At 66.7% G+C, this 24,332-nt stretch overlaps 2 protein-coding genes across 2 annotated transcripts; one reads left to right on the top strand and one right to left on the bottom strand.

Moving 5' to 3' along the window:
* Positions 1-2,763: 2,763 nt before the first annotated feature.
* Positions 2,764-6,413, bottom strand: MEF2B (myocyte enhancer factor 2B). The gene is made up of 8 exons (XM_075723900.1): positions 6,360-6,413; positions 5,962-6,165; positions 5,763-5,891; positions 5,510-5,672; positions 4,445-4,590; positions 3,740-3,851; positions 3,547-3,637; positions 2,764-3,076 (listed from the first exon to the last, which is right to left on the bottom strand). Exons 1-8 carry the CDS (start codon positions 6,411-6,413, stop codon positions 2,764-2,766), a joined length of 1,212 nt encoding a protein of 403 aa, XP_075580015.1.
* Positions 6,414-18,831: 12,418 nt separating this feature from the next.
* On the top strand, positions 18,832-23,483 carry TMEM221 (transmembrane protein 221). The gene is made up of 3 exons (XM_075723882.1): positions 18,832-19,121; positions 22,604-22,689; positions 22,966-23,483. Exons 1-3 carry the CDS (start codon positions 18,832-18,834, stop codon positions 23,481-23,483), a joined length of 894 nt encoding a protein of 297 aa, XP_075579997.1.
* The last annotated feature ends 849 nt before the right edge of the window (positions 23,484-24,332 follow it).

The following is a 24,332-nucleotide window of genomic DNA, read 5'->3' as shown; positions in this document are numbered from 1 at the left end:
CGCCGCCCCGGGCTTGGGATCTGATGACACGGGGCTGCTCCCCCACGGCTCTCGGGAGGGGATGGTCCCCCCCAAAACCAACCTGCCCGCCCTTTCCCCAGCAAGGGAGCACCCTGACTGCAAGGTCACAGCCCCCCAGATAGGGGTGCGGAGCCCCGCCAGCACATCCCCCCCCAGCAAAGGGAGAGGTGCCGGCACCAGCCGGGAGACAAAGCCCCACCGGCTCCGCAGCCCCGAGCGCTGGAGCCCAGCACCCTCCCGGAGCAGCACGGCCCCCCGCCATGCTGGGCCTGCAGGTAACTGGGCTTTACTGGGACAGCTCCTGGGCCGGCTGGGAAGGGGACGCAGAGCCACAGAGGTGGGGAGATGGCCCACACCCCTCCACCGTGGACCAGGACCCCGTAGGACAGGTGGGTGGGGGTCACAGAGCGCCCGCAGATGCTCTGTCTCTTCCCAGTGTCAACCTGAGCACCGTCCCCCCCAACAAAGCCGGGGGTCCCTGGGTGCCACCTTTGGGTCCAGCGCAATGGGGCATCCCCCCAGCGCAGCGGAGATGGGGGATGCTCGGCAGGTGGGCAGGGGCACGAGGCCGGGGGCAGAGGGGCCTCCCTGCGAGACCGAAATGGGGCTGGGGGCACCCCAGGGCACCCTCCCACCCCAGTTTAGGACCTGTCGCAACGGGGCGTTACTGGACCTGCAGGCAGCCAGGGGGGTGCGCGGTTCCGGTCGGCTCCCGGGTCTCCCACCGCTGCCCTCCGGGTCCTGCCGGCCGCTCCCACGTCCCCGCGGTGGGATGTGGCGAGGCTCCCCGGCAGCCCCAGCCCCTCCCCGGGGCTCACCTCACCCTGACATTTCCTGGCGCTCCTTCCATGCCAGCGGGTTGCCATAGCAAATCTAAATCTTACAAATAAAACCAGGAGAAAAGCCTTATTAGCATATATTCAAATGAGCCATGCAATAATGCAAACCATAAATCATGCAGTCATTGCTATTCAATCAGTGTCTCTTACCCCAGCCCCCACACTTTCCCCGGGGGTCTCGGCTCCTCCTCGCACGCAGAAGCCCCTTCCCAGCCCCAAGGGTGGCCCGGGAGGGGACCCGCCGGCCGGGGGGGGCCTGGGCCCAGGCTGCGGCCAGCCCTGGGCTCTCGGGGCTCCGTGCAGCCCCTAATCCCAGCGCGTATTTATGGTGCTTGCTGGGCTCTGTTAAAACCGGGCAAACTCTTCCCAGGATTAATCTCCCACCCATGTTTTAATCTCGGGGCTCGGCCAGCAGTAATCCCCCCGCCGCGGGAAGGGGCCGAGTTCAGCACTGGCGAGCGGCCGGCGCGGAGGGACCCCCATTCCTGCCTGATCCCAACCTGCGGGTGCCCAGGCAGCGCTGGGGGGGGACCCACGCCACCCCCGAAACCAGAGCACGATGGGCACTACCAAAGCCGGGTCCCCCCTCTTCCTCGCTCACCTCTCAGCAGCACGGCCATGGCCACGGCCAGCACAGCGCCGGCCCCAGGGGATGCTCGCCGGCCCCAGGGGATGCTCGCCCGCCCCAGGGGATGCTCGCCCGCCCCAGGGGGATGCTCGCCCACCCTAGGGGATGCTTGCCTACCCCAGGAGCAGCAGAAACCCCAGCCCCGAGCTATAAGGGACGAAGCTCAGCTGGGCCAGTCCCACCCTCACCCTTAACGCCCACTTGCCCCCACCGATGCCGACCTTAAGGGCACAGAAGGGGTTTTTCCTCCTCCCGCCCCCTCCCAGCACCAGGCTGTGGCTTCTGAGCAGCTTTTTTGGGGTCTCCCAGGGTGCTGAGGGGTGGGAGCAGCGTGGCTGGGCCCCAGGAACCCGGCTGTCACCCACCTTGCTGGTCAGTGACCCTGGAGAGGCAGGTCTGAGCCTGGGGGGCACGGGGGGTAGCAACACCAAGCCGAAAGGGACGTGGGGGATGGCAACGCTGAGCCTGGGGGGCACGGGGGACGGCAACACTGAGCCTGGGGGGCACGGGGGACGGCAACGCTGAGCTTGGGGGGCATGGGGGATGGCAACGCTGAGCCAAAGGGGGTCAGGGCATGGGCCACATCCCCCCTTGGGGACATTAATGACCTGCCACCTCGTTAGCCACCCTGAGTCGCGCCGCCTGACCCCAAGAAGCTCACGCCAGACACCCAGACACCCCCATCTCTTTATTGGTGAGAAGATAATAAATAGAAAAGAGCCCCTGGGCCGGGGGTGCAGCACCCCCACCCCCGGCTGCCTCCCTCCCTCCCTCCCACCTCGCCGCGGGACCCCGGCAGCCGCCCCGGCTGGGTGCAGGATTGGGCCAGGGGTGTGCAGGGTTGGAGCTGGCGCGGGTGCTCTCAGTCCTGCTGCCACCCCGTGGCACTTCTCAGCCATTCCCGCTTGCTGGGGACACGCTGGCGCAGGGACAGACGGACGGACGGGGATGTACAGTGTCCGGAACCGGACAGGGCACCGGGGTAGCGCTCCTCGCCCGTGGGGTCCTGGCCTCGCAGGGGGCTGGGGGGCAGAGCTGCAGGTTGGGGGGGGGCGGTGGCATGTGGGGGGCACCGGGGAGGGGAGGGGGGGGTTGCCGGGAGCTGCAGCCCCAGGGTGGGGGACCGGCACCCCGCGGGAGGCCCTGCGGCACCGCCGACCCCCCCGGCAGCATTGCAAAGGGTGGGGGGGGCTTCCCGGGGGTCCGAGGATGGGGGCGAAGCGGGGGGTTGCTCCCCCAGGCTCGGCCCCCTGCCCCTGCACCCCATCAGCCTCGCTATCTCTGCCAAGCGTCCATGGCCTGCACCCGTCGCACGGGGACGGGGGCCCGCTGCTCCTCCGCCAGCGGCCGGGGGGGCCCCAGGGGGTAGGGGTACCCCTTGGCGTAGTCGTCCCGCGGCTGGAGTTCTCCGGGGCCCCGGGAGGCTTCACTCAGGGAGGCCAGGCTGGCCAGGGGGGGCTGGGGGGTGCCCGAGGGGCAGCCCAGTCCTGGGGAGACCCTCTCCGACTTGATGCTGATGGCTTGGTGCTGCGGGGAGGTGCCGGGGGCTGCGGCCGCCTCTTCGGCGGGGACGATCCGGCTGCTGACCCTGGGGTGAGAGGGGAGGAGGAGTGAAGCCGGGTCTCCCTGCATCCCCTGCCGAGGTGCATGGGGTGGGGAGGGGCTGAGCTCACCCCCCACTCCTCCCTAGCGGCGCTGAGACCCCCCAAACTCACCTCACGTACCAGCTCCGAACCAGCCGGGCACCAGGCAGCCACCCACCCACGCGCCTGGCATGGCTGCTGGGAACCTGGTGCGTGACGGAGAGGGGACATGGGGACCAGGTCCCCTGGGGAAATCTGGTTCAAAATAGGCTCTGCCGACGGCAGCGGGCGGGGGGGGGCGACCCCGTGCACCCTGGTTTTGGGGTGAAGCTGGACAGACTCCAGCACGGCGGGTGCCGGCAGCACCCAGGGCTGGGAGGTGGCACCCATGGGTGCAGCAGCTCCTCACGAACAGGCTCATCCCCAACCCGCGCTCTCCCCGTCCCCCCACCCCGCCGCCGTCCCCCATCCTTACCCCAGCACTGCCATGTCCCGTGGGTGCTGCCACGCCGTGGGGCCGGGCTGCAGGAAGCTGGGGGGTGGCGGGGCCTCGCCAGCCCCGAACTCTGCCGAGCAGGAGGCCAAGAGTGAGCAGGAGCTGGGGGGGGGTCTATGGCCAGGGGAGTGGGGGGTCCATGCTGTCCCAGGGCCGAGGGGCCAGGACTTACCCGCTTGGGCCGGGGCGAGGAAGGGGAAGCCGGCGAGGCTGTGGCTCGGGACGCTGGCGCTGCCCGGGGCGAGCACGGGGCTCAGGGTCTGCAGAGCGGGGTACAGCGGCCGCTGTGGGGAAAGCGGGGTGCCCCCTGTCAGCCTTGGTGCTGCCGACCCCCTGGGAGACCCAGGATGCACGATCTGCCCCCCCAGCCCCCTCCCATGCCCCCCCAGCCAAGCCCCGGTGCCCGGCTGGGGAAGAGGAGGTGGGAGAGGGTCAGCGAAGCTCCTCGCTGAATTTGGGCAGGGGACGTCCGCGTGGCCCCGGGGACACGGGCACGGCGACTTGCTGGGAAATGCCTGGCTGCAGCGAGCTGGGGGGTCCCCTCACCACCTGCCCTGCTGTCCCCTCCCGTGGTGTCACTGCTGGGGAGGGGGTGCCCGCGGCCACCGAGCACCCTGCTGGCACCCACCCCCAGGGAAACCCCACGGCCAGGGGGTCCCGACCCCCTCCCTGGGCACCAGAGGCACCCTGAGGACCCAGAGCCAGCCCACCCCGGGGGGCTATGGATTTGGGGGGGGGCTTTGTCTCGCATGCAGGGACACGTCCCAGCGACGGGGCCATGCTGGGGCTGCCCACCGCCTCCCCCGTAGCACTGTCCCCCCATGCCAGCCGAGGCAGCGGATACCGCAGAGCCGGTGCCCCCCGCCCCGGCACTCACCGCCGTGCTGCCGCCGCTCCGGCCGCTCGCCAAACTGCCGTGGGCTTCGCCGCGCCGGCCCTCTGCCCCCAGGTACAGCGGCGGGGGCGTCTTGGTGGCCAGGGCTCGGTTCAGGCTGCCGGCGGGGAAGAGGGGGTAGCCGATACCTGGACAGACAGAGGGACAGGAGGACGCACAGGGTGACCCTGAGGAATGCGGGGTGCCAGGGGCTCCGGTCCTCGGGGGGATCCCCACGGCTGCGGCTGGTGGCCCCGGTGCCCTCGTCGCCGCGGGCGGCCATGCGTGCGTGCACGGTGCCGCGCTCTGGCAAACCCACTTCCTGCACGAGGCCGTCGGCGCACCTGGGCTGCGGTGGCCGCCCCCGGACCGCCGCGGCCACACGCTGCGAGCGGAAACGGAGCGCGAAGGTGGTGGCTGCAAATCTCCCCGGCCGGACTCTGCTGCGGGGAGCACCCTTGCCCCAGCTCCCGAAGGAGCGGCCGGGATATTCTGCGGGGACATCCAGCGTGCCTGGGGCCACCACACCGTCCCCTTCCAGGGAGACAGGGATGCTGCGCGCCTGCATCCTGCACCGGGAATATCGCCCTGTCCCACCTTCCACCCACCCGGGGGGTTTCCGCCGGTCAAGCCCCAGCATCATTTTTTCCAGCTGCTTTTCTGCTGCGTGGCCCCGGAGGCACCCGCGTCCCCGTCACCACCCTGGGCTGGTGCCATCGCACCGGGCAGGATGAGCCCCTCGTGCCCAGCTCCGAGCTGTGCCGCACGGGAGGGAGCTGTGGGTGCGGGGTGCCTGGGGTGCCGGGGCCAGCCGGGTGCCGGGTGCCGGCGGGGCGCAGGAAGCAGCTGGAGGGGAGGCAGGGGACGGTGTTTCCACAGCTGCGGCAGCGCTACCTGCCCACGCACCCGCCCCGGCCCCGCTCCCGGTAAGTCCCCGGGAGATACTGCGAGAGGAGCTTTGCATGCGGCGCCCGGCTGGGAAAATCCCCGCGGGGCTGGCGGGAATGGGGTGCCCACCACGGGGACCTTGTCCCCTGCAGCAGCCCCGGGCGATGGGTCCCAGCCTACCTGGGGGCAGCGGGCCCGGCGGGCGTCCCGGTGGCTTCGGTGCTGCTGGCTTGAAGGCGGGCGGGTGGCCCTGGCCCTGCGGGGAGCTGCTGGTGCTGCCCAGGGATCCGTCGGCGGCCGGCGGGGAGCTGCCGTAGGCTGCCTCGGGCAGCGGTGCCGGGCTCTGCAGGGCAAAGCGGAGGTGAGGGACAGGGAGGGGACGGGGACCCTCGGGGTCCCTAGCCCCCCGCGCCGTGGGGCGGCAGCGACTCACATAAAACCTGGGCCGTGCCACCGAGAGGTCCATGCCCTCGCTCAGCCGCCGTGCCTTCTCCCCGGCATCCAGCCCCTCGTCCAGCTCCAGCTCGTGGCTCTCCAGCCCCAGCCCCTTGCGCTTCAGCGTCTGCGGGGAGCGGGGCAGTGAGCGGGGTCCCTCGCCCGCCCCGGCCCCCCCGGCCGCCCCCCGCCGCTACCTCCAGGATGTCGGAGTTGGTGCGGCTCTCGTGGGGCTCGCTGTACTCCGTGTACTTGAGCAGCACCTTGTCCATGTCGGTGCTGGCGTACTGGAAGAGGCGGTTGGTGCTGTTGAAGATGATGAGGGCGATCTCGCAGTCGCACAGGACGCTCAGCTCGTACGCCTTCTTCATCAGCCCGAATTTCCGCTTGGTGAAGGTCACCTGCAGAGCAGGGAAGAGGATGGGATGCTGCACCCAGGACCCCTGGATACGGCCCCACATCCTCCTCCTGGTTGCCCAAACCCCCTGCGGCTCCGGGGGACCCGACACCCGTGGGGAAGGTGGGAGCAGAGCGGCTTTGCCTCCCTTCGTGGCCTCGCGGCTCCCCGTCCCCCTCGTCCCCACGCGGCTCCTACCTGCCGGTTCCGCTGATCCAGTATTCGGCTGATCTGTATTTTTTTCCGGCCCATTTTCGCCTCCTACACTCGAGGCGGGGCTGGAAGAGAGTGAGAAGCCCCTGAGCCCTGTGGCCAGCCTGAGCGAACATCCGCCCCGGCACCGCACGCACCTCCTCGCCCCTCCAGCCACCAAAAATAAGTTTTGCTAAAAAAAAAAAAAAAAGTTTTCAGAGGAAGTTTCAGCAATTTTTTTTTTTTTCAGCAAAACCAGTGGCAAACCGAAAAATGAAAAAAAAATTGGGAAATTCTGCTGGGGCAGCGGGGGAAAAAACCCTTAGCTGTGTCTGGCTGACTCCACCGCCCCGGCTCCATCACCTCCAGCCCACACCGGCCCCAGGGACCCGAGCGCCTGCGCGTGCCGGCTGGAAAGCCGCGGTGCCGGCTCCCTTGCCGCGAACATGGGATCAGTCTTCGCATCCCCAAGCGCCCACCCGGAGCCGTGGGGGCTGCTCCGACCCTGCCCCGTGCGCTGATGCTGTTCACCGGCGGGTCCGGTGGCTGGGGAGGGCGGTTATAAGGGAGGCCGGGCTGGCTGTGGGGAGGGTCCATAAAACAAAAGGGCTGTTTTTAGGTTCAAGGTTATTTTTTTTTTAATTTTTTTTTTTTTTTTCTCTAACGTGAGCAGACTATATTTGACCTCCGCCATTCACAGGTCAGGAAGTGGCTGTATGAGGAGACAGCAAAGCGAAACCACCCACCTCTTTGGGCCTTGTGAGCCGGCGGTGGGAAGGGCAAGAGTTGGGGGACCCTGCATCCCACCCCGGTCGCAGCACCCATTGCAGCCCGGCACAGGGCTGTGACACCCCCTGTGACATCCCCTCTGCCGCAGGGACCCAATTCTTGTTCCTCTCTTTATCCCCCAGCCCCGGTCACCCCAAAACCCCTCTGGGATGCTCCGGTGCCACTGCAGCCTGGTGCAGAGTCATGGATGGCATCAGGACCCTCCCAACGGGACCCTTGCACCCAGCTTCTCCACCCCAATTTGGGTGCAGACCTGGTCCAGCTTGGCACCCGCCAGCCCCAAGGCATGGCCACGGGGCAAGAGCCGAGCTGGGAAGCCGGTGGGGCTGGGAGCTCTGTGCTGCGGCTCCCCGGGGACAGCAGACACCCCAGGAGCCCCCCAAACCCAGCCAGCAGCCCCCCCCCCCATGGCAGGGATGCACCCCAGGGGTGCAGGTTGGGGACCGGCCATCCCTTCGCTCCCCCAGTGCCCCGGCTTGTCCCGCTTCCCCCTCTCAAGCACGTTGCCATTTACCATCTTGCTCAGCTGCTATATTTAGCTGATCAAAACTAATTTTAATTTATGGAAGGAAATTGCGCTGCCGTTCCCACGGCCCCGCTGCCACCCTGTGTCCCGGGGCCCACGCACGACACCAAGGTACAGGGGGTGCCGAGACCACCCCAGCCCCCCTGGAAAAAGCCAGCGGTTCCCTGGTGAAAAGGCAGAGGTTTTCCCAACGATTTCTGCTGCCCACGCAGGGCCAGGGCTGCTCCTGCAGCCCTCCCAGCGCCGACACCTGCGGCACAGCACCGGGCCAGGGCACTCCCAGGTACGTGGCCAGGAATGCCCGGAGGGGTCAGCCCTCGCCTGCCCACCCCCATCCCACAATCTTTAATTTGGGGTGCGGAAACAGGGGCTGGAACAGGGGGCTCCAGCTCGCAGCTGGGTTTGGGTCAGGGGATGCTCACCTGGCTGCGAGTCCCCACATCCCTGCTCAGCCTCACCCCGGGGGGATTTTTAAAGGCTGCAGGGTGCTGGGGACAGAAGGACGTGTCCCCCTGTCTGCAGCAAGGACATGAAACACTGCCAAGGGCCCCCTCGGCTGGGGCCGCCACCCCCAGGTCCTCAGCTGCCGCGGCACCCCGACGCCCTGCTCCGACGGCCCCGTTTCTAGCAGCGCGGGAAGCACAGGGGGAGAGGGTCCCTACGCCGGGACTGATCCTGTAAGCCCCTACCTGGCCCCAGCCCGCCCCAATGCCTGGCCGTGTCCCCCGCTCCGTGCTGCTGCAGGGCAGGGGACACGGGGCAGCAGCCACCCCAGGGCACCGGCACAGCTCTGGGCTGCGGCGGAGCCGCATCTGCCTGTCCAGGGTGCTCTGGGAGCGGGGCCCGGGGGTGCTGGCACCCACGGGGTGACGCTGCGGGGGTGCCAGGGGGGTACCAGCACCCACAGGGTGATGCTGTGGGGGTCCCAGAGGGGTACCAGCACCCATGGAGTGACGCTGCAGGGACCTGGGGGTACTGGCACCCACAGGGTGATGCTGTGGGGGTACCAGGGGGGTACCAGCACCCACAGGGTGATGCTGTGGGGGTCCCAGAGGGGTACCAGCACCCATGGAGTGACGCTGCAGGGACCTGGGGGTACTGGCACCCACAGGGTGATGCTGTGGGGGTACCGGGGGGGTACCAGCACCCTTGGGGTGATGATGAAGGGGTTCTAGAGGGGTACCGGCATCCATGGGGTGATGCTGCAGGGACCTGGGGGGTACCGGTACCCACGGGTGATGCCGTGGGGGTCCCAGGTGGGTACCAGCACCCATGGAGTGATGCTGCAGGGACCTGGGGGGGGTAGCAGCACCCATGTGGTGACACTGCAAGGTTCTGGAGGGTACCGGAACCCACAGAGTGACGCTGTGAGGGTCCCGGGGGGTACCGGCACCCATGTGGTGACGCTGCAAGGTTCTGGAGGGTACCGGCACCCACGGAGTGATGCTGTGAGGGTCCCGGGGGGTACCGGCACCCATGTGGTGACGCTGCAAGGTTCTGGAGGGTACCGGCACCCACGGAGTGACGCTGTGAGGGTCCCGGGGGGTACCGGCACCCATGTGGTGACGCTGCAAGGTTCTGGAGGGTACCGGCACCCACGGAATGATGCTGCGAGGGTCCCGGCACCCATGGAATGACGCTGCGAGGGTCCCGGGGGGTACTGGCACCCATGGAGTGACGCTGCAGGGACCTGGAGGGTACCGGCACCCATGGGGTGACGCCATGGGGGTCCCAAGGGGGGTCCAACACCCACGGGGTGATGCCATGGGGGTCCCAAGGGGGTTCCAGCACCCACGGGGTGACGCCATGGGGGTCCCAAGGGGGGGTCCAACACCCACGGGGTGATGCCATGGGGGTCCCAGAGGGGTACCAGCACCCACGGGATGACGCTGCAGGGACCTGAGGGGTACCAGCACCCACGGGGCGATGCTGCGGGGGCCCCAGCCCAGAATAGCAGGCGGGGGTGGGAGGCAAGAGGAAGCGGCAGCCGCAGCACCACTGGGCCGGGGGAGCCGGGAACCCGCCGCAGCCGGAGTCATGGCACGCTCACCGCGGGCTGGGCGCGGGGCGGCTCGTTCCCCCGCCGGGGAAACTGAGGCCTCGTGCAACACGCGGGGCGGTTTCATCAGCCGCCTCCCGGAGCAGCTCATTACGGCTCCGCTCCTCCTGGGGCATCGCCCCGGCCGCTCGGCCACCGTGGCCATGCAGCACTGGTGGGGACATGCACAGCCCTGACCAGGCCACTGCTGCCGCCGGCACCGTGCCACGTGCCGGGGTCTTGCAGTATGGGCGCGGGGCTCGGCCCGGCCGCGGGGCAGGGGACGGATGCTCTCTGGGAGCGGGGTACAAGGCATTTCGGCTCGCTGCCTCCACGGGGTTCGGTGCCTCGGCCGCCGCAGTGCGGCAGGGCACGGGCGCTCTGTTCCCTCCAGGCAGGTATTAATGGCTGGGAGGGGAGGGGGGACTTTCACTCTGGATTTTAATTGCCGCGCCGGGTGATAAGGCGATAAGCAGCATTACAGCTGCAGGCGGATTATCGCAGCCGGCGGTGACGGGCGCAACGGGGCGGCTCTGCCCGGCATTGCCACCTCCGTCCCGCGGTCCAGCGAGGTGGCAGCCTCCAGCCTTGTCCCCATGGCCAGGGACAGCGTCGAGGGAGCAGCCTGGCTCCCGTAAGGAGCCGGCGTCCAGTGAGGGCTCATGGCCGGGGACCCCCGAGCAGGAGGGAGCGGGGTTGGGGTGCTGGCCCTGGAGAAACCGCGCAGCCGCTCGTTGCATTGGTCTCCACCACGTCCCACCTCGCCCAAACGGCTCCTCACAGCCGCGATGGGGACCAACGACGCAGGCCGGCTGCAGGGACGAAGCATCCTTCAGCATCGTCATTACGAACGAGGCCGACAAAACCCAGCGCGAGCAAAGCTCTCGAGCCCTCAGAACCTTTCGGAGAGGAGACGCTTTCCCCTGCCTGCGCCGGGCAGAGGCTCCCGTGCTGCCTGGCATCCTGCCGGCCTCCGCTCCCTCCCACGCGCGCTTATCTTTAGCCCGGGCTCTCTGCTCGCTCGCACGCACCGGGCTGGCTTCCACGCCCAGGCACGGCCCCTGGTCCCCGCTGTCCCTTTGCCAGCACCCGCAGCGAGGTGTCACCCCAACCCCTGGGCTGCAGCGAGGTTTATAATTAACTCCCCGGATCCTCTACATCTTTCGGGGTCATTGGCATCATGCCGGAGCGTGTAAACTTCCTATCCCAGCTCCTAATTAGCGCGCTGAGACGAAGCGAGCCTCTTGAGAGCGACGTGTTTTTCTGTGTGCCGCAGTCCCGGCGTGGGATGCTCGGCGTGGTACCGGGGGGTCCCAGCGCTGCCTTTGACACCTTTACATCCTTCTCCATCCCTGAAGGATCCCAGAAATGTTAAATTCACCAAGTTTATCCTAAAGTCAAAGTGGAATCAGGTCAGGGTCTCTGAGCTCCCCAGCATTTCATCCTCCTACCTCTCCCATGCCCATGGCACAAAGCAGCATCGATGTAGAAACTGGAGAAAAAAGCTGTTTTCACCAAATTACAGGGATTTTGTTGCACATCTGAAAGCTGGGGGTGGCTGGGTGGAAATAGGGGTGGGGAGATAGCGGCCAGAAAGTACCCTCTGTTGGCATTCGGCAGCTTCCAGAAAGCGTTTTGTTGGAGAGAAGGATCAATTAAAGTAGGAGAAAGAGTTTCCATCCCATCTTTTACAGGGAGAAGCAGCGAGCTTGGCTGGGAGGGGAAAATCTGAGCCAGGAGCAGCGAAATCCTTGGGGGGGCCAGGCCAGACACTGCCTCGCCGGAGCTGGGAGGGCAAACGGGCCTGAAAAGGGGCTTCCAGGACCACCCGTCACAGCCGGACACGTGGTGCTGGGACCACCGTGGGCCGCATCCATCCCTGGCCGGTGCTGCCCCGCTCCCAGCGGGGGACGTGGCCCCGGCTCTCACCGGTCCCCGGGGACCGGCAGCGCTGGGGCCTCGTGGTGCGAGCAGCATCCCGAGCCCGGCACAGGGAAAAGTCAAAGTTTACCAGGGTTTCTGCTGGGGGTTGACAGGCCCTTCTGCTTTTTATAGGTTGTTTAAACAACTAACCAGTATAAACCAGAGTGGGGCTGGCAGCGCGGGAAGGGGAGCGGGGAAGGCAGGAGGAGCCTGCTGGGAAGCAGGGGAAAGGAGAGTCCGGAGGGGACGGGGTGCTGCCGGGGCACCGAGGGCACGGCAGGGCGCTGAGGACACGGGGTTCGCCTCCACTACGCACCTTTCCCCATCTCACAAGCATCACCCCAGCACCCAGCAAAGTCCCGGGGGGCAATTAGATTTCATCTGTCTACCCCATCCCAGCACGGGGCCCGGCTATGGCATTGCCCTGCGCCTTTCCAGAGCCAAACCCCGGCTTCGGCTGGGCTCAGGGGGACCCGGCTGCCATCCAGCCCCGGCCCCGCGCCGGCTCCAGCCCTGCTCGGGGTGACGCAGACCGAAAGTCCTGCCAGCACCCAGCACCGCCGTGGCCCGGTGCCGTCGGGTGAAGCGCGGCGATGGGCGGAGGCTTTTCGGTTCCAAAATGACTGTGTGGAAGGAGGAAGGATTGGAGGATTGAAATGTCCCCGAAAAATGAAGCAGCTCTTTCCCTTGGAAAGACAGAGGGACGCCACAGACCCCCCTCCAGAGCCCAGACCACCTTTTTTGCTCAGCATCGGCAACGCCGCTGGCAGCAGCCAAGGGAAGAAACACGCTGTTCCCGTGGGGCTGGGCCGCCCCAAGCTGCAGCTGGGCTTTAATACGGGAAATGATGCTCGTTGTTGCCGGGGGCAGCCAGAAGTTGCTGCTGGCTGGCCTGAGCCCATCCCCGTGGCATGAGGGCTGCGTGGTTTATAAACCTGGTTTGCTCCTGACGATCCTGCTGTAATTCTTGTGAAGAGTAGGGAAATCCAAAGGTCTTAAATTCACTCATTCCCCAGCTCCTTCTGGGCACCCCCACGGCAGCACGGCATGCTGGCCTCTCCAGCCCCCTCGCTGCTGGGATGCTTCTCCCAGGTGTCAGCAGGAATCCCCGTCCCCTTGCACCACGCAAATTTTCCCAAACCCGCTTTCCTTCCCTGCTGCTGCGCCGGCCGGCTCTCAGCACCGGGGTATCATCAGTGCCCTGGGCTCGGAGGCAAGCTGGAACGTTTGGCATCCTAAACCAAATGTGGGGCCTGCATCTACATCCCAAATCCCCCCCCTCCAGCTGAGCAGGTCTCCCCCACACGTCACCCGCGGGTGCCGTGTCCAGCTGGCAGCCAGCGCCGTGGAAAAGGGCCAGGATCCGGCTCCCCGGCCGGGTTGCCCACGCTCCCTTCCCAACCGGTACCCGACGCCCCAAGGGATGCGCATGGAGCAAGGGGGCACAGCCCATCGTCACCCGGCACAGGTCCCTGCCTTCCAGCTCACCCGCCAGCTGCCACGTTAATTCATCACCTGCGAAACCCCATCTCCAGAGCCCGCAGCTCTGGGAAACTTTCTCTCATTAAAAGAGTAAAGCCCTGGGGACGGGGACTCGCTGGCAAGCGGCTGCAGTGGGCAGGAGGATCCGGCAAAGGATCCACCTCGCTCTCCTCGTGGGCACGGGCAACGGAGGGAGGCTCACGTGCGCCGCGACATGCCGGAGATGCCACACGCTGGCGAGAGCCACGGACGGGTCACATCCCCACCCGGGAGCGGTAAGGAACCGGGCTGCAATTCGGCACGTGTCACGAACTGCCAGGCCGGTGCGGCAACCCCGGCGAAGCTGCGGTGACATCAGGCCCTGGCCCTGCATCGGGATGTCCCGGCGCTGCGTCACCAGCACCCTTGCTGCTTACTCCCCGTCGAGCCGACAGCCCCGCGGCGCCGTGCCTCAGTTTCCCCCCTGTGCAGCGGGCTCAGCCCCAGTGCCCCAAGGCCTCGGCGGGCCCGGGGGTGGCGGAGGGGCGGCCGGTGGGGCCCGGGCAGGGCGGCTGCCATCCAGGCTGCACTTTTGGGTTAAACCCGGGCGTTCCTCCCTGCACAGAGACGAGTAAAAATAACCGCCCCGAGCGCGGCGCAAACCACAGGCTTTTTATAGCCCGCCATCCCTAGACGGCGGGGCGGGGGCCGGGGCTCCGCCGTGCCCAGGGCAGCCCGCGGGGCGCCGGCCCGGCCGCACCGGCACCTCCCCGGGCCGGCACCGCTCCCGCAGCCCGAGCGCCCCGACGGGGCGGCTGGTGGGTGCGTGGGGCCGCCCGCCGCGGAGGGGGAGCCCCGTCGGGGCAGAAGGACCGGCTTTGGGGGTTGCGCGGCTGCCCCTGCCTCCCGCCACCCTCCCCCGCCCCTTCCCCGGTACCGGTGACACCGGAGCGCGGCCGCGCCTCGGTGCAACCCGGGACTCCCCCTTCCCCACCCCGGCACACGCACCTGGACACCGGCTCTTCCTCCTCGGCAGCTCCCCGCCGGCTCGGCCGCGGGTGCCCGGCCCCGGTGCGGCCCCGCCGCCGTCCGGTCCCGGTCCCGGTCCCGGTCCCGGCCCCGGCCCCGGCCCCGGCCCCGGTCCCGGTCCGGTGCGAGTCCCCGGAGCAGCGCGCGCCCGCCGCCTGCCCGAGCCGCGCCGGCAACATTTGCATATCCCCGCCCACCCCGCCGAGAGATTTGCATAGCGCTGCCGGGCTCGCTCTCCATTGGCCAACGCGACGGGGATGATTTGCATATCCCCGCCTCTGCCGGGAAACGGGGCGGGGTGGAGGTGGAGGGGCGGGGGAGGGCCCGGTGGGCGTGGGGCTGGGGGGGGATCGGTGGAGATTGGGGGGGCTGGAGGGGGGATTGGGGGCTGGGGTGGGGATTTGGCAAGGGAGGACGTGGGAGAGTTAGCGGGAATTTGGGGGGCTGGGGTGGAGGTGAGGTGGGGGACGGGGGGGCTGGGGTGGGGGTGAGGAGGAGGATTGGGGGGCTGGGGTGGGGCCGAGGTGGGGGACGGGGGGGCTGGGGTGGAGGTGAGGAGGAGGATTGGGGGGCTGGGGTGGGGGCGAGGTGGGGGACGGGGGGGCTGGGGTGGGGGTGAGGAGGAGGATTGGGGGGCTGGGGTGGGGGCGAGGTGGGGGACGGGGGGGGCTGGGGTGGAGGTGAGGAGGAGGATTGGGGGGCTGGGGTGGGGGCGAGGTGGGGGACGGGGGGGCTGGGGTGGAGGTGAGGAGGAGGATTGGGGGGCTGGGGTGGGGGCAAGGTGGGGGACGGGGGGGCTGGGGTGGGGGATTTGACAAGGGAGGATGTGGGAGAGTTTGTGGGAATTTGGGGGGCTGGGGTGGGGGTGATGGCCGGGGGGGCGCGGGGGACACAGTGCCCTCGCCGGGGGGCTCAGGCTCAGGCTGAGGGGTCCTGGGCGCAGGTTTAGGGCCAGGCTCCGGGTTTGGCCCACACCAGACCCCTGGGATCCCCCTCTTGGTTTCAGGAGACCCCCCCCCAGCACCGCCGGTCCCCTCTGCCACAGGGCTGAGGGGTGCCGGTCCCCAAGGTCACCGAGGGCTCAGCAAAACCATAGCAAAAAAACCCCAAACTCATCAGCTTGAAACCCCGCCAATGATTTGCAGCTCCGAAAGGAAACATCCACCGCGCTCCCTCTTGGTTTTTATCTTTTATTTTTAGAAAATGAAGTGACCTGTCCTCGGGGGGCTGCCCTCGGGGGGCTGCCCCGTGCTCCTGCCCCTGTCCCCCAGCGAGGCCACCTTGCAGCCGGTGGCCCTGGAACCCTGCGCGGGGGCCGCTGAACCGCAGTGACATAACCCGAGGGAGGCTGCGAGGAAGCACTGGGGACGCCGAGCGAAACCTCTGCGCGCAGCTCACGTGCTGCCGGCGACCCGCTTCAACGAAAAGCAAAACCCAACGCCTGCAAACCCCAAACACCGCCGCGTCCCCCCCCCCACAACCCGGCACGGAGGGTGGGGACGGGCGCCGGTGACACTCGGGGCCATCCAGCGCTGGGATTTCCTGGCACCATCCCCGCTCCCAGCCTGGGGAAGGTGGCGGAAACCCGTTCTGCTCCGGAGCATCTCGAGCGGGGACCGGAGGGTGCCGGTGGTTGTGGATCCTGTGGCTTGAAGCCCACGAGGATGACCCGGAGTGGACTTTGCAGAGCGCGGGGAGGCAGCTGCTGCTCTGTCACGCGGTGACAGACCCACGGACAGCCTGGGTCTGACGGAGGGGAGTAGCACAGCGGGGCTGGGGGTCAGCGTTCCGGCTGGAGGGCGCAGAGAAGCCGGGCTCAGAAGATGCTTTTCCCCGGGCGGGGAGCAGAAGCTGAGCTCGAGGGATGCTGATGTACCCTGGCTCTGCGTTCGGGTCCCAACCTGACCCCAAAATCAGCCCCAGAGAAGGCACTGCCCAACTCACGGCCCCGCTTGTCTCCTGTCCTTGTGTGACCTCTGCCTTGGCGGGGGCAAAGCCGCGGTGCAGCCGCAGGGATGACCGTGACCACCACACTCTGGCTCCCCCGAGCCCACGATCTGCCGGGCATCCCCCGGGCGGGTGCTGTGGCCGTGCCAGGGGTCCCACTCCCTCCGGCCCGCGGCAGGGAGGTGGAGGGCTGTCCGGGAGCCGCTCGGCGTGTGGCTCCCGTGGGGAGCACCCATGTTTACAGCAGCGAGGGGGAACTGATGCAATTCCCAAGCTCCTGTTACGTGAGCGGAGCCACCCGGGCAGCAGGTGGGAAGCGGGGGTAGCGAGGGCTCGCTGGAAATCGGCTCCTACACCAGCCCCATGACGGGGACATGTCCTTCCCCCCCCAGCCATGCTGGGGATCTGGGCCCGGCCCTGGGGGGTTTGGGAAGAGGGGCTGGAGAGCTGGGAACTCTCTGGACGAGGCTCGCGGTGCAGGCTGCGCTGGCAGAAAGGACGTGACATCTTTCTTAGATCTGCTTTTAAAGCTCATGATTTATAGAGGGCTTCAGAGTGCAATTAGCAGACTGTTAATTAGCCCTGCTCATAATCTTAATTGATCCTGAAGAGGAGGTGGGCGGGAGAACAGAAGTGCGAGAGCATCGCGGAGCAGCATCCCGGCAGCTGCAAAGTCCGAGATGACGTATCCAGATGCCCCGTCCCGCCCCGGGATGGGGTTTGGGGACACGCGGGGTGGCCCTTCACCTGCTCGGGGCATGGGACCTCCCTGCCCCGTCCCCCCACCTTTGCCTCGCGCTGCCCAGGGGCTTGGCCTGGCCCGGAGCTGCTTCCAGCTGCGGCAGCCGAACCCCCTCTTTGGGCACAGGGGCTGCCTGGACCCCCCAGGTCAGGGGGTGCCCCGGCTGGGCTCTGCCTGGCTGCTCCCGGCAAGCTGCAGCTCGGCAGCGTGAAAGCTTTGAGCTCCCTCTTGAGGCTCTTCCTGCCCCAAAGTCCTGGGGTTTTGGGGAGCCCAAGCTGCTGGGTGCCCCGGGTTGCACCCCAAGTGACGCAGCCCGTAGGACACGGCGCTCTGCCACTCTCCCGGCCACAGGGAAGGGACAGAGACACCGTCACCGGGAGCTGGTTCGGGGGACGTCGGGCCAAGTGCCAGCGCCACGGGCCTGGGGACCGACATCCCCCCCGCCCAGGCAAAAAAATGCGAGTGGGGCTGGAAAGGAGCCGGGAGCCAAACCCGCGCTGCCTGCCAAGGCCAACACACCAGCTTTCAAAATAACCCGTGTCCCGCGCGGGTCCGGCCGGAGCGGAGGGTGCCAGCAAGGAACCACCCACGCGGGACGGGAAGGCCGGCAGCGCCGCGGCGGGCAGCGCTCCTCCGCCAGACGAAAAGGTCACCCCGTCCAAATCCCACAGCCGGGCTTGGGCACGGGCCAGGCGCTGATGACACGAGGCTGGAGGAGTCAGCGGCGCGGCCGGCCCCCCGGCCTGGCGCTGGCGGGGTGCCCAGGACATGCACGGCAAGGCCCGACCCCGCTGTCCCCTTGTCCCGTGCGCGGGGGAAATTGCGGCTCTGGGGGCTGAGGGTTTAAGTGGGGAAACTCTGCCTCAGTTTCCCCACCGCTCCCAAGGCGCGGGGTCTTTCCCAAGGTAACAGGTGACCTGTAGAGTGAATTTTCCTGAATTAATCCTCCTGGAATGCTCCCCAATTCCCAGAGGGGACCCGCTAGCGGGGTGGATCCCGGGGGAAAAGGCACTTCTGCTTCCCAGGATATTTATAAGACACGGGAAACCAGTGGTGGCCCCAGGGGCCGGCGGCTGACGGCAGGGCAGCGCCTCACAGCTCCTTTCTCAGCCTTGCGGGACTGAGAACATTTTGGGTGCTCGCCCCGGCCCCAGTGAGGATGCTCCGGTGGCAGGTGGAGGCCGAAGGCTCCTTTTCCCAGGGGAAGGAGCAGGATCCGGCCACCGCCGTGTCCCCTTCCCACCGCCCCCCTCCCCGCCCGCTCCCCGCCGAGGCCGCGGTAACGTCAGCGGGGCTGATCCCGGGATTTTCCCAGCAGCAGGAAAAGCTCAACCTGGGAACGGGGAGAGCCGAGGGGAGCGGCGGGGGATGCACCGCACCGAATGCTGCGGCACCTGCCCGGCCGTCTGTCCCTCCGGCCGTCCGTCCCTCTGCCCGCCCACCCGAGCCCCGGCGGGCTCCCGGGCCCCCCGCTCCTGCTCCCTCCGTCCGCCCCCCCCCCAAAGCCGCCCCCGGCCCGGGAGGCTCCCGGGACCGGTGTGGGGGGGGTGCTGGGCGGAGCCGCTGCCCGGGGGGTCGCGGCCCGGGGGAGCCGCTCGGCTGCAGCCCCCGAGGCGGGGGGGCCGTGCCGGGGGGCAGGACCGGCCCGCCCCGGCCCGCCCCGGCCCGCCCCGGCCGGGCAGCGGCGCAGGGAGGGAGGCGCAGCCAGGCCCGGGACCGGGTCCTGCTCCCGGGGCCGGTTCCTGCTCCCGGTACCGGTTCCCGCTGCCGGGGCCGGTTCCCGCTCCCGGTACCGGGTCCCGCTCCCGGGACCGGTTCCTGCTCCCGGTACCGGTTCCCGCTCCCGGTACCGGGTCCCGCTCCCGGGGCCGGTTCCCCGGTCCGAGATCCCGCAGCAGGGCGGGGGGGGGAGGCGGGGAGCGCACGCAACTTCGGCGGCGCGGAGCGGCTCTGCCGGCCCGGTGCCCTCCCCGGTTGCCGGTATCCCCCCCCCCCCGCCCCGGTTACCGGTACCGGCCCCGCCATGCCGGCCGCCTACCCGCAGCGGGCCCTGACGGTGCTGCTGCTCTTCGGCACGCTGGCCGCCGCCATGGCCCTGCTCGCCTCCAGCCTCATCTTCCAGCTGCCGTCGGGGCGCAGCGGTCCCGGTGCCGGTCGAGGGGCTCTCCCGGAGCCGGCGGCCGCCGTGCTGCTGCCGGTGTCGGCCGTGCTGGCCGCGCTCTGCCTGGTGCTCAACGTGAGCTGCCTCCTGCTCTGCCTCCTCCACGGCTACTTCAGCACCGAGCTCTGCCGGGGGCAGCCCGGGCCCGACCGGTGAGAGCCGCGGGGGCTTGGGGGGGCACCGGGCGCTCTGGAGCCCCGGGGAGGCTCAGAGGGGTCTTGGGCACCCGGGGGCTGGGGAGGAAGGGGGTCCGCAGGGAGGGGAGGGTGCTGGAGGGGTGCAGGAGGGAGTGGGGGAATGAGGGGTGCAAGGAGGGCCCCGGGGGTGCACGGAGGGTGAGGGGCGCAGGGCAGCACCGCTGCCCCGGGACCTGGCACCGCGCGCCTGTCCCCTCAGCCCGGGCTCATGCGCAGCCCTGCCGACCCCTCCGGCACCCCCCGATCCGGCCTTTGCCAGGGCCCCCCACTCGCTGCCCCTGCGACAGGGTTGCGGGGAGCGAACAACGCTGCTGGCACTCGCTGAGCACTTGGATGTCACAAAATTCATCTCTGCGGTGCCTGCCCGGGCCGCAGGGTTATCTCTGGCCAATGAATTCCACCGTAAATGCGCCCCTTAATTTGGGGTGTAGCTGTGCTTAGCGACTGTGTTGACCAGGAGCAAGTTTATAGCAGCCCGGCCACCTGGCTGCACTAATGCACGCTATTTCATTTTTCCCTGATAACGTCCCTGCGTAAACCCAGCCCGTGCGTTAGGGTCCCTCTTGGGGCGTGTAGGAGTGTGTGGGGTCACAGCAGCCTGCCAGCCCGGCCCAGCCCTAGGGACGATGCAGAGAAGACGTGCCGGGCTTGGCCGCGGTGCCCAGGAGCACCCCAAATCTGTCCCTTTGTAGCGGGAGAGCTGGGCTCTTCGGGTCACTGCTGGGGTGACTGCACGGGTCACTTGGGCAGCACCCAAATGACCGCAGGCCTGGGGTCATTAACCATAGACATGTGTCGACTTAATCATTACCAGCACGTTTACACTTACAAAACTGTTTCCAAAGCAATTCGCCTCTCCGTCCTCCGCCGAGACCTGGGCTGGGCTGGTGGCTCGTCCGCCTGCGCTGGCCCGGCCAGCCCCAGCTCCGCTCCTGGGTTAAAAGAAAAAAGCAACGTGCAAATAATCAGATTTAAACGCATCTCGGTGGAAACTGCTCTGTACATGGAGGTCCCTCCATGTAGCTCATGCGATGGTCCCCACAGGACCGTTTTGGGTCCACTCTGACTTAAGCAAGTCAAAACTCATTTAAAGGAGATGATAATGTTTCAACAGTTAGTTTTGTCCCTAATTAGACAAATCCATCAATGCCTCGTGCTCTGCGTGGAGCACGACCGCTGGAGGCACTCCAGCAAGCGGCAGCGTCTCCTCTCGGCATCTTCAAATGAAGCTGACGCTCGGTGCATTCGTTAATGAAGGAGAGCAAAGTATTTCTGCAAAACACAAAGTTCCCGTAGCAAACTTTGCTTTCCATGGGAGCTGAGTTTCTGCTGGAAAACTGTTACAGCAGAAAATTCCCCATCAGCTGCAAATTTGTCTGAGATCTGGTATTGATTCGGGCTGCAAAACGCTCAAAGTTGTGAGGTTCAACTTTGAAAAATCCCGAGCGTGAAACAGGAGCAGAGCTAATCAGGCAGCCAGATGCGAAGTCACAGGTAGAGAGCCGGAGCGTGCCGGCCGTGGGACAGCCCGTGCTCCAACAGCAGCGACTTGTTCAAGGGCTTACAGGGCAGAGCAACCATCGCTGCGCGGCTGTGGACCCCGCCGGCACGTCTCGCTGAGCGGGAAAGCCGTTCCCGAACAATTTGATTTTAAATAATATTTCTGTGCTCTGCTCCAGAGCCCCAGCAAAGCGAGAGGCTGCTTTTGGCTTTGCTGCCAGCGATCCGAGGTGTGGGTAGGGTTGGGAGCCCTGGGTTGGTGTCCCTCTGCCCGGCAGCTCAAGCAGATCACTTAGTCTGGCCGTGCCTCAGTTTCCCCAGCTGCCACCTGAAGGTTCCATTCCTCTTTGGGAGGAAAAGGGCAGGTTCTCGGGACACAGGAACACTGCCCCCAAGCAGGATGAAGCCCCTCTCCCCCACGATGCGGGATGCTGAGCGATGTGGGATGCCGTTAGCCTCCATCTCCTCGTGGCCGAGCTGGCCTGGCCCCGCTGGGCACCGGTTTCATTAGGGGACCCGCTCACGTCCCAGGGACCTTTCCCACGTTGGGCCTGTCACACTGAATTACCGCTCCGCTTCTCAGCGCTGCGCTCAATAGTCGAAGCCAGCTCCAAACAAAGTCCTTCTCCTCCCCGCTAATCCCCCCCGACTCAGGTAATTAATAAAACAAAGCGGCTGCTCTTCCCCGCCGGCAGCGAGGAGCGGGAGCAGGTCCAGGGTCTATTAATGGCTCCCGGCTGCAGGCTCCCCAAGCGGGCGGCATCGGCCGAGGGGCTACAAGAAGCCCAGGAGGAGGGGAGGGGGCCAGGCCACGGCATCCTCAGCCGTCGAATTCACCCCGCAGGGTGGAAGGAGCTGGCATGGCAGGGGAGCAACTGGTCCGGCCAGGAGGATGGTCGCGCCACTGCCCCTTTGCCTGGTCCGTCAAAGCCGGGGCGTGTTTCCAACCGGCTCATGGGGACTTCTGAAGGTGGCCAGCGGGACCAGCCATGCCCTGTGCACCCCAAGTTGTTTCAAGGGACTGTCTGTGGCTTCCCAGCATCCAGGCCTGCCAGCATCTCTCTGAGCACTCGTGTTTCCAACCCCCTGAGTCGCTTGGCACCCATCTGCCACACTATGCTGCATCCCCTAACGACCGCGTCCTGCTCTCCCAATTAGCAGAGGCATCCTCTGGTGACAGCAGCCTCCAAAGCCCAGCGAGCACTGAGGTTTGCCAGGTCAATCCGGCTCCGAAGATGCCCAAGCAAGAGCCGTGGGCGCCAGGGCTGCGGGTTGGCTCGGCGGCGAGCGTGCGGGTGGAAAGTGCAGGCAGCAGGCGCAGGGGTCGGTGCTGGGTGGGAGACAAAGGCGCTGCTGGAAGGGAGCTGGTCTTTTCATGTGTTTTAAGCACAATTCAAGTACCAAGCCCCCTCCAGACAAAAGGCTTGCAATCTGAGCTGAGCACAGAAATCCAATCCCAAGGGCGAAGAGAGAACCTGGCCTTGCTTAATTCAAGGCGCCAGCACTTTACTTGTCATTCTTTCTTTCAGGGGGAGATGGGCTGGGCAGGCCTCAGTTTTGTTCCCTGCTTGCTCTTCAGGGTTTGCTGACCAGGGGCAAAGCACCTGCAAAAAGCCTCCAGCCATTTGTCTCTCTCTCCTGAGCCCCTGGCCCCATCTGATTTCTGAAGCACAGCTGGAACCAAAGCTTGGAATGTCAAGTGATCTCAAAATCTTCTGTTCCAGAGCGGGAACAATGGGCCCCAGAGCTGTGCAACCCAGCACCCTGGGGGAATTCAGCAGCGGTCCTTGGGCTCGTGAGCTGGCTCTGAACCTCTTCTCTATGCAAAACCAGCGTTTCAGTTTCTCAGCAGGGGCCAGAGCATCAGCGTTTTTTCCTGTGCTGAAACCAGGGCCAGGAGATTTCGCAGACCTGTATTTTTCTCGCCTGTTTTGCAGGGCAGACTGGTTCCTTCTGGACAGCCGGACGGTTCGCCACGTTGCCATCGGCTTGTTCTGCTGCGGGGTCTCCGTCTACCTAACAGGCAAGTGCTCGGTTCCCACCAGCACAGCCCAGCAGGGACGGTGCGTTTTCAGCCCAGACCGTACATCCTGCACTGGTTGCTGAGTGCTTGTGAGCTGCCAAGTTTCTACTTCAGCATCGGGTTTGTTCTGCAAATGGCTTTGCCACCTCATTCCCGTAGTGCGAGCTTCCTGTTCTTGGTGACCAGCCCTCACAGGGCCTGCAGTTTGCAGGTCAAGCTGCATCGCTTTAGTCCTTCTGGGTCCTCAAGATGTTCTGCGCTCTCCTTTCCTTCCAGCTCTCGCCATCTACATGCTGCTGCTGTTCGAACTGGAGGCCGGCATTGCCAGCGCCTGTATCCTCTCCTCCGGCATCATCGTCCTGCTGATCACGGTGACGCACGCCCTGGTACGGGCTTCCCAGGTTTCGCGCCGCAGCCGCTCCGAGGTCTCTCACGCCCTGTACGAGAACGACTCTGCCCAGCACGGCGAATCCTCCACCACCGATCTGAACAACAAGAACGTGGCTGCACCCCGGAGCCGGCCCGAGATCCACCGGGAGTTTTCTTTCCCTCCTTTCCTGGAGCGCAAATCCCAGCTGGGCTCTCCGGCCAGCAGCAACCTCACCTCCTCGGGCAGCCCCGGGCTTCGCTCCGAGAAGGAGAGCTACAACCTGCCCCGAACGCACAGGACGCTGTCGGCAGAGTCAGGCCTGCTGCAGGCACAGGGCAAGCCCTGGCACGGCGTCACCCAGGAGATGAGGAACGTGCTGTCACACAAACCTGGAGCCTCGGGCAAGGACTCGACGCTGGTGTGAGTGGAAGCGGGACCTTTTCGCCCCATCTCGTCCCAGGGGAGCCGCAGGCACCAGGGCCAAGATTTGCATCTCTGTTTAGAGCTTAATATAGGTCACGTCTCACCAGAGCAGGGGGATGGCTGCCTTGCCACCCTCCCACCTGCCTGGCTGCACAGCCACCGCCTGATGCTCTTTGCTCCCTTTACTGAGAAGACGCCACCTCCGCTCAAAGCCAAAAGCCCTTGGCGGCCTGCCCTGAGCCCCCAGCCCCTCCTGCCACCTGCGATGCTGCTGGCCCTTGCCGCCCGGCCAACAAGGGCTGCGTGGGCAGGGCAGCGGCTGGCCGCGACCCACGCAGGACCCCCATGGCTGTTCCCAGCTGCACCGAAGGGAGTGGAACTGGTGGGTGAGACGCAGCGAGCGGACCTTGACCACGAACAGACCTACCCTCCTTCTGCAGCAGATCCCAGCTGATTTCTCTGGCTCTGTACCTCCCTGCCCGTCCCCTGCCTCCTTCCTTCCTCCTCCATCCCCAGCAGCCGGCCCTGCGCCGAGCTGGCTCCTACAACCGACCCAGCAGGGCTTCCCCCCGCTGCATGCGGCCAGGCGGGCATAAGGAGCCCAGGGAGGTTGTGGAGGAGCAACAAGTGAGCTGGAGCAGCCTGCAAGCTGCAGCGGGTGCGGTTGGCGTGGCAGAGCCTGCTGCTCGGTCACCAGCGCATCCGCCCTCTGAGCAGGACACAGCGTGCTAGGCAGGGTCACTTAACAGCTCTTAGCAGGGAAAGGGGCTTTGCTCGGAGGCAGGGGGACCTCTCTGGGGATGGATTACCTGGGTGCCATCGGGAGAACGGTGCCGATTGTCGAGGCTGA

This window comes from Pelecanus crispus, chromosome 20, assembly GCF_030463565.1.
Source record: "Pelecanus crispus isolate bPelCri1 chromosome 20, bPelCri1.pri, whole genome shotgun sequence".
In the NCBI taxonomy this organism is placed as follows: Eukaryota; Metazoa; Chordata; class Aves; order Pelecaniformes; family Pelecanidae; genus Pelecanus; species Pelecanus crispus.
This window is presented reverse-complemented; position numbering and strand designations above follow the sequence as displayed.

What these genes read in the sequence shown, in the direction of transcription:
- TMEM221 (XM_075723882.1), top strand. Translation starts at nt 18,832, where the DNA reads ATGCCGGCCGCCTACCCGCAGCGGGCCCTGACGGTGCTGCTGCTCTTC. An exon ending in GGGCAGCCCGGGCCCGACCG is followed by an intron (nt 19,122 to 22,603) that starts GTGAGAGCCGCG and finishes CCTGTTTTGCAG; the next exon opens with GGCAGACTGGTTCCTTCTGG. An exon ending in GGTCTCCGTCTACCTAACAG is followed by an intron (nt 22,690 to 22,965) that starts GCAAGTGCTCGG and finishes CTTTCCTTCCAG; the next exon opens with CTCTCGCCATCTACATGCTG.
- MEF2B (XM_075723900.1), bottom strand. Translation starts at nt 6,413, where the DNA reads ATGGGCCGGAAAAAAATACAGATCAGCCGAATACTGGATCAGCGGAAC. An exon ending in TGGATCAGCGGAACCGGCAG is followed by an intron (nt 6,166 to 6,359) that starts GTAGGAGCCGCG and finishes CCTGCTCTGCAG; the next exon opens with GTGACCTTCACCAAGCGGAA. An exon ending in GCCGGGCCCGCTGCCCCCAG is followed by an intron (nt 4,591 to 5,509) that starts GTAGGCTGGGAC and finishes CTGTCTGTCCAG; the next exon opens with GTATCGGCTACCCCCTCTTC.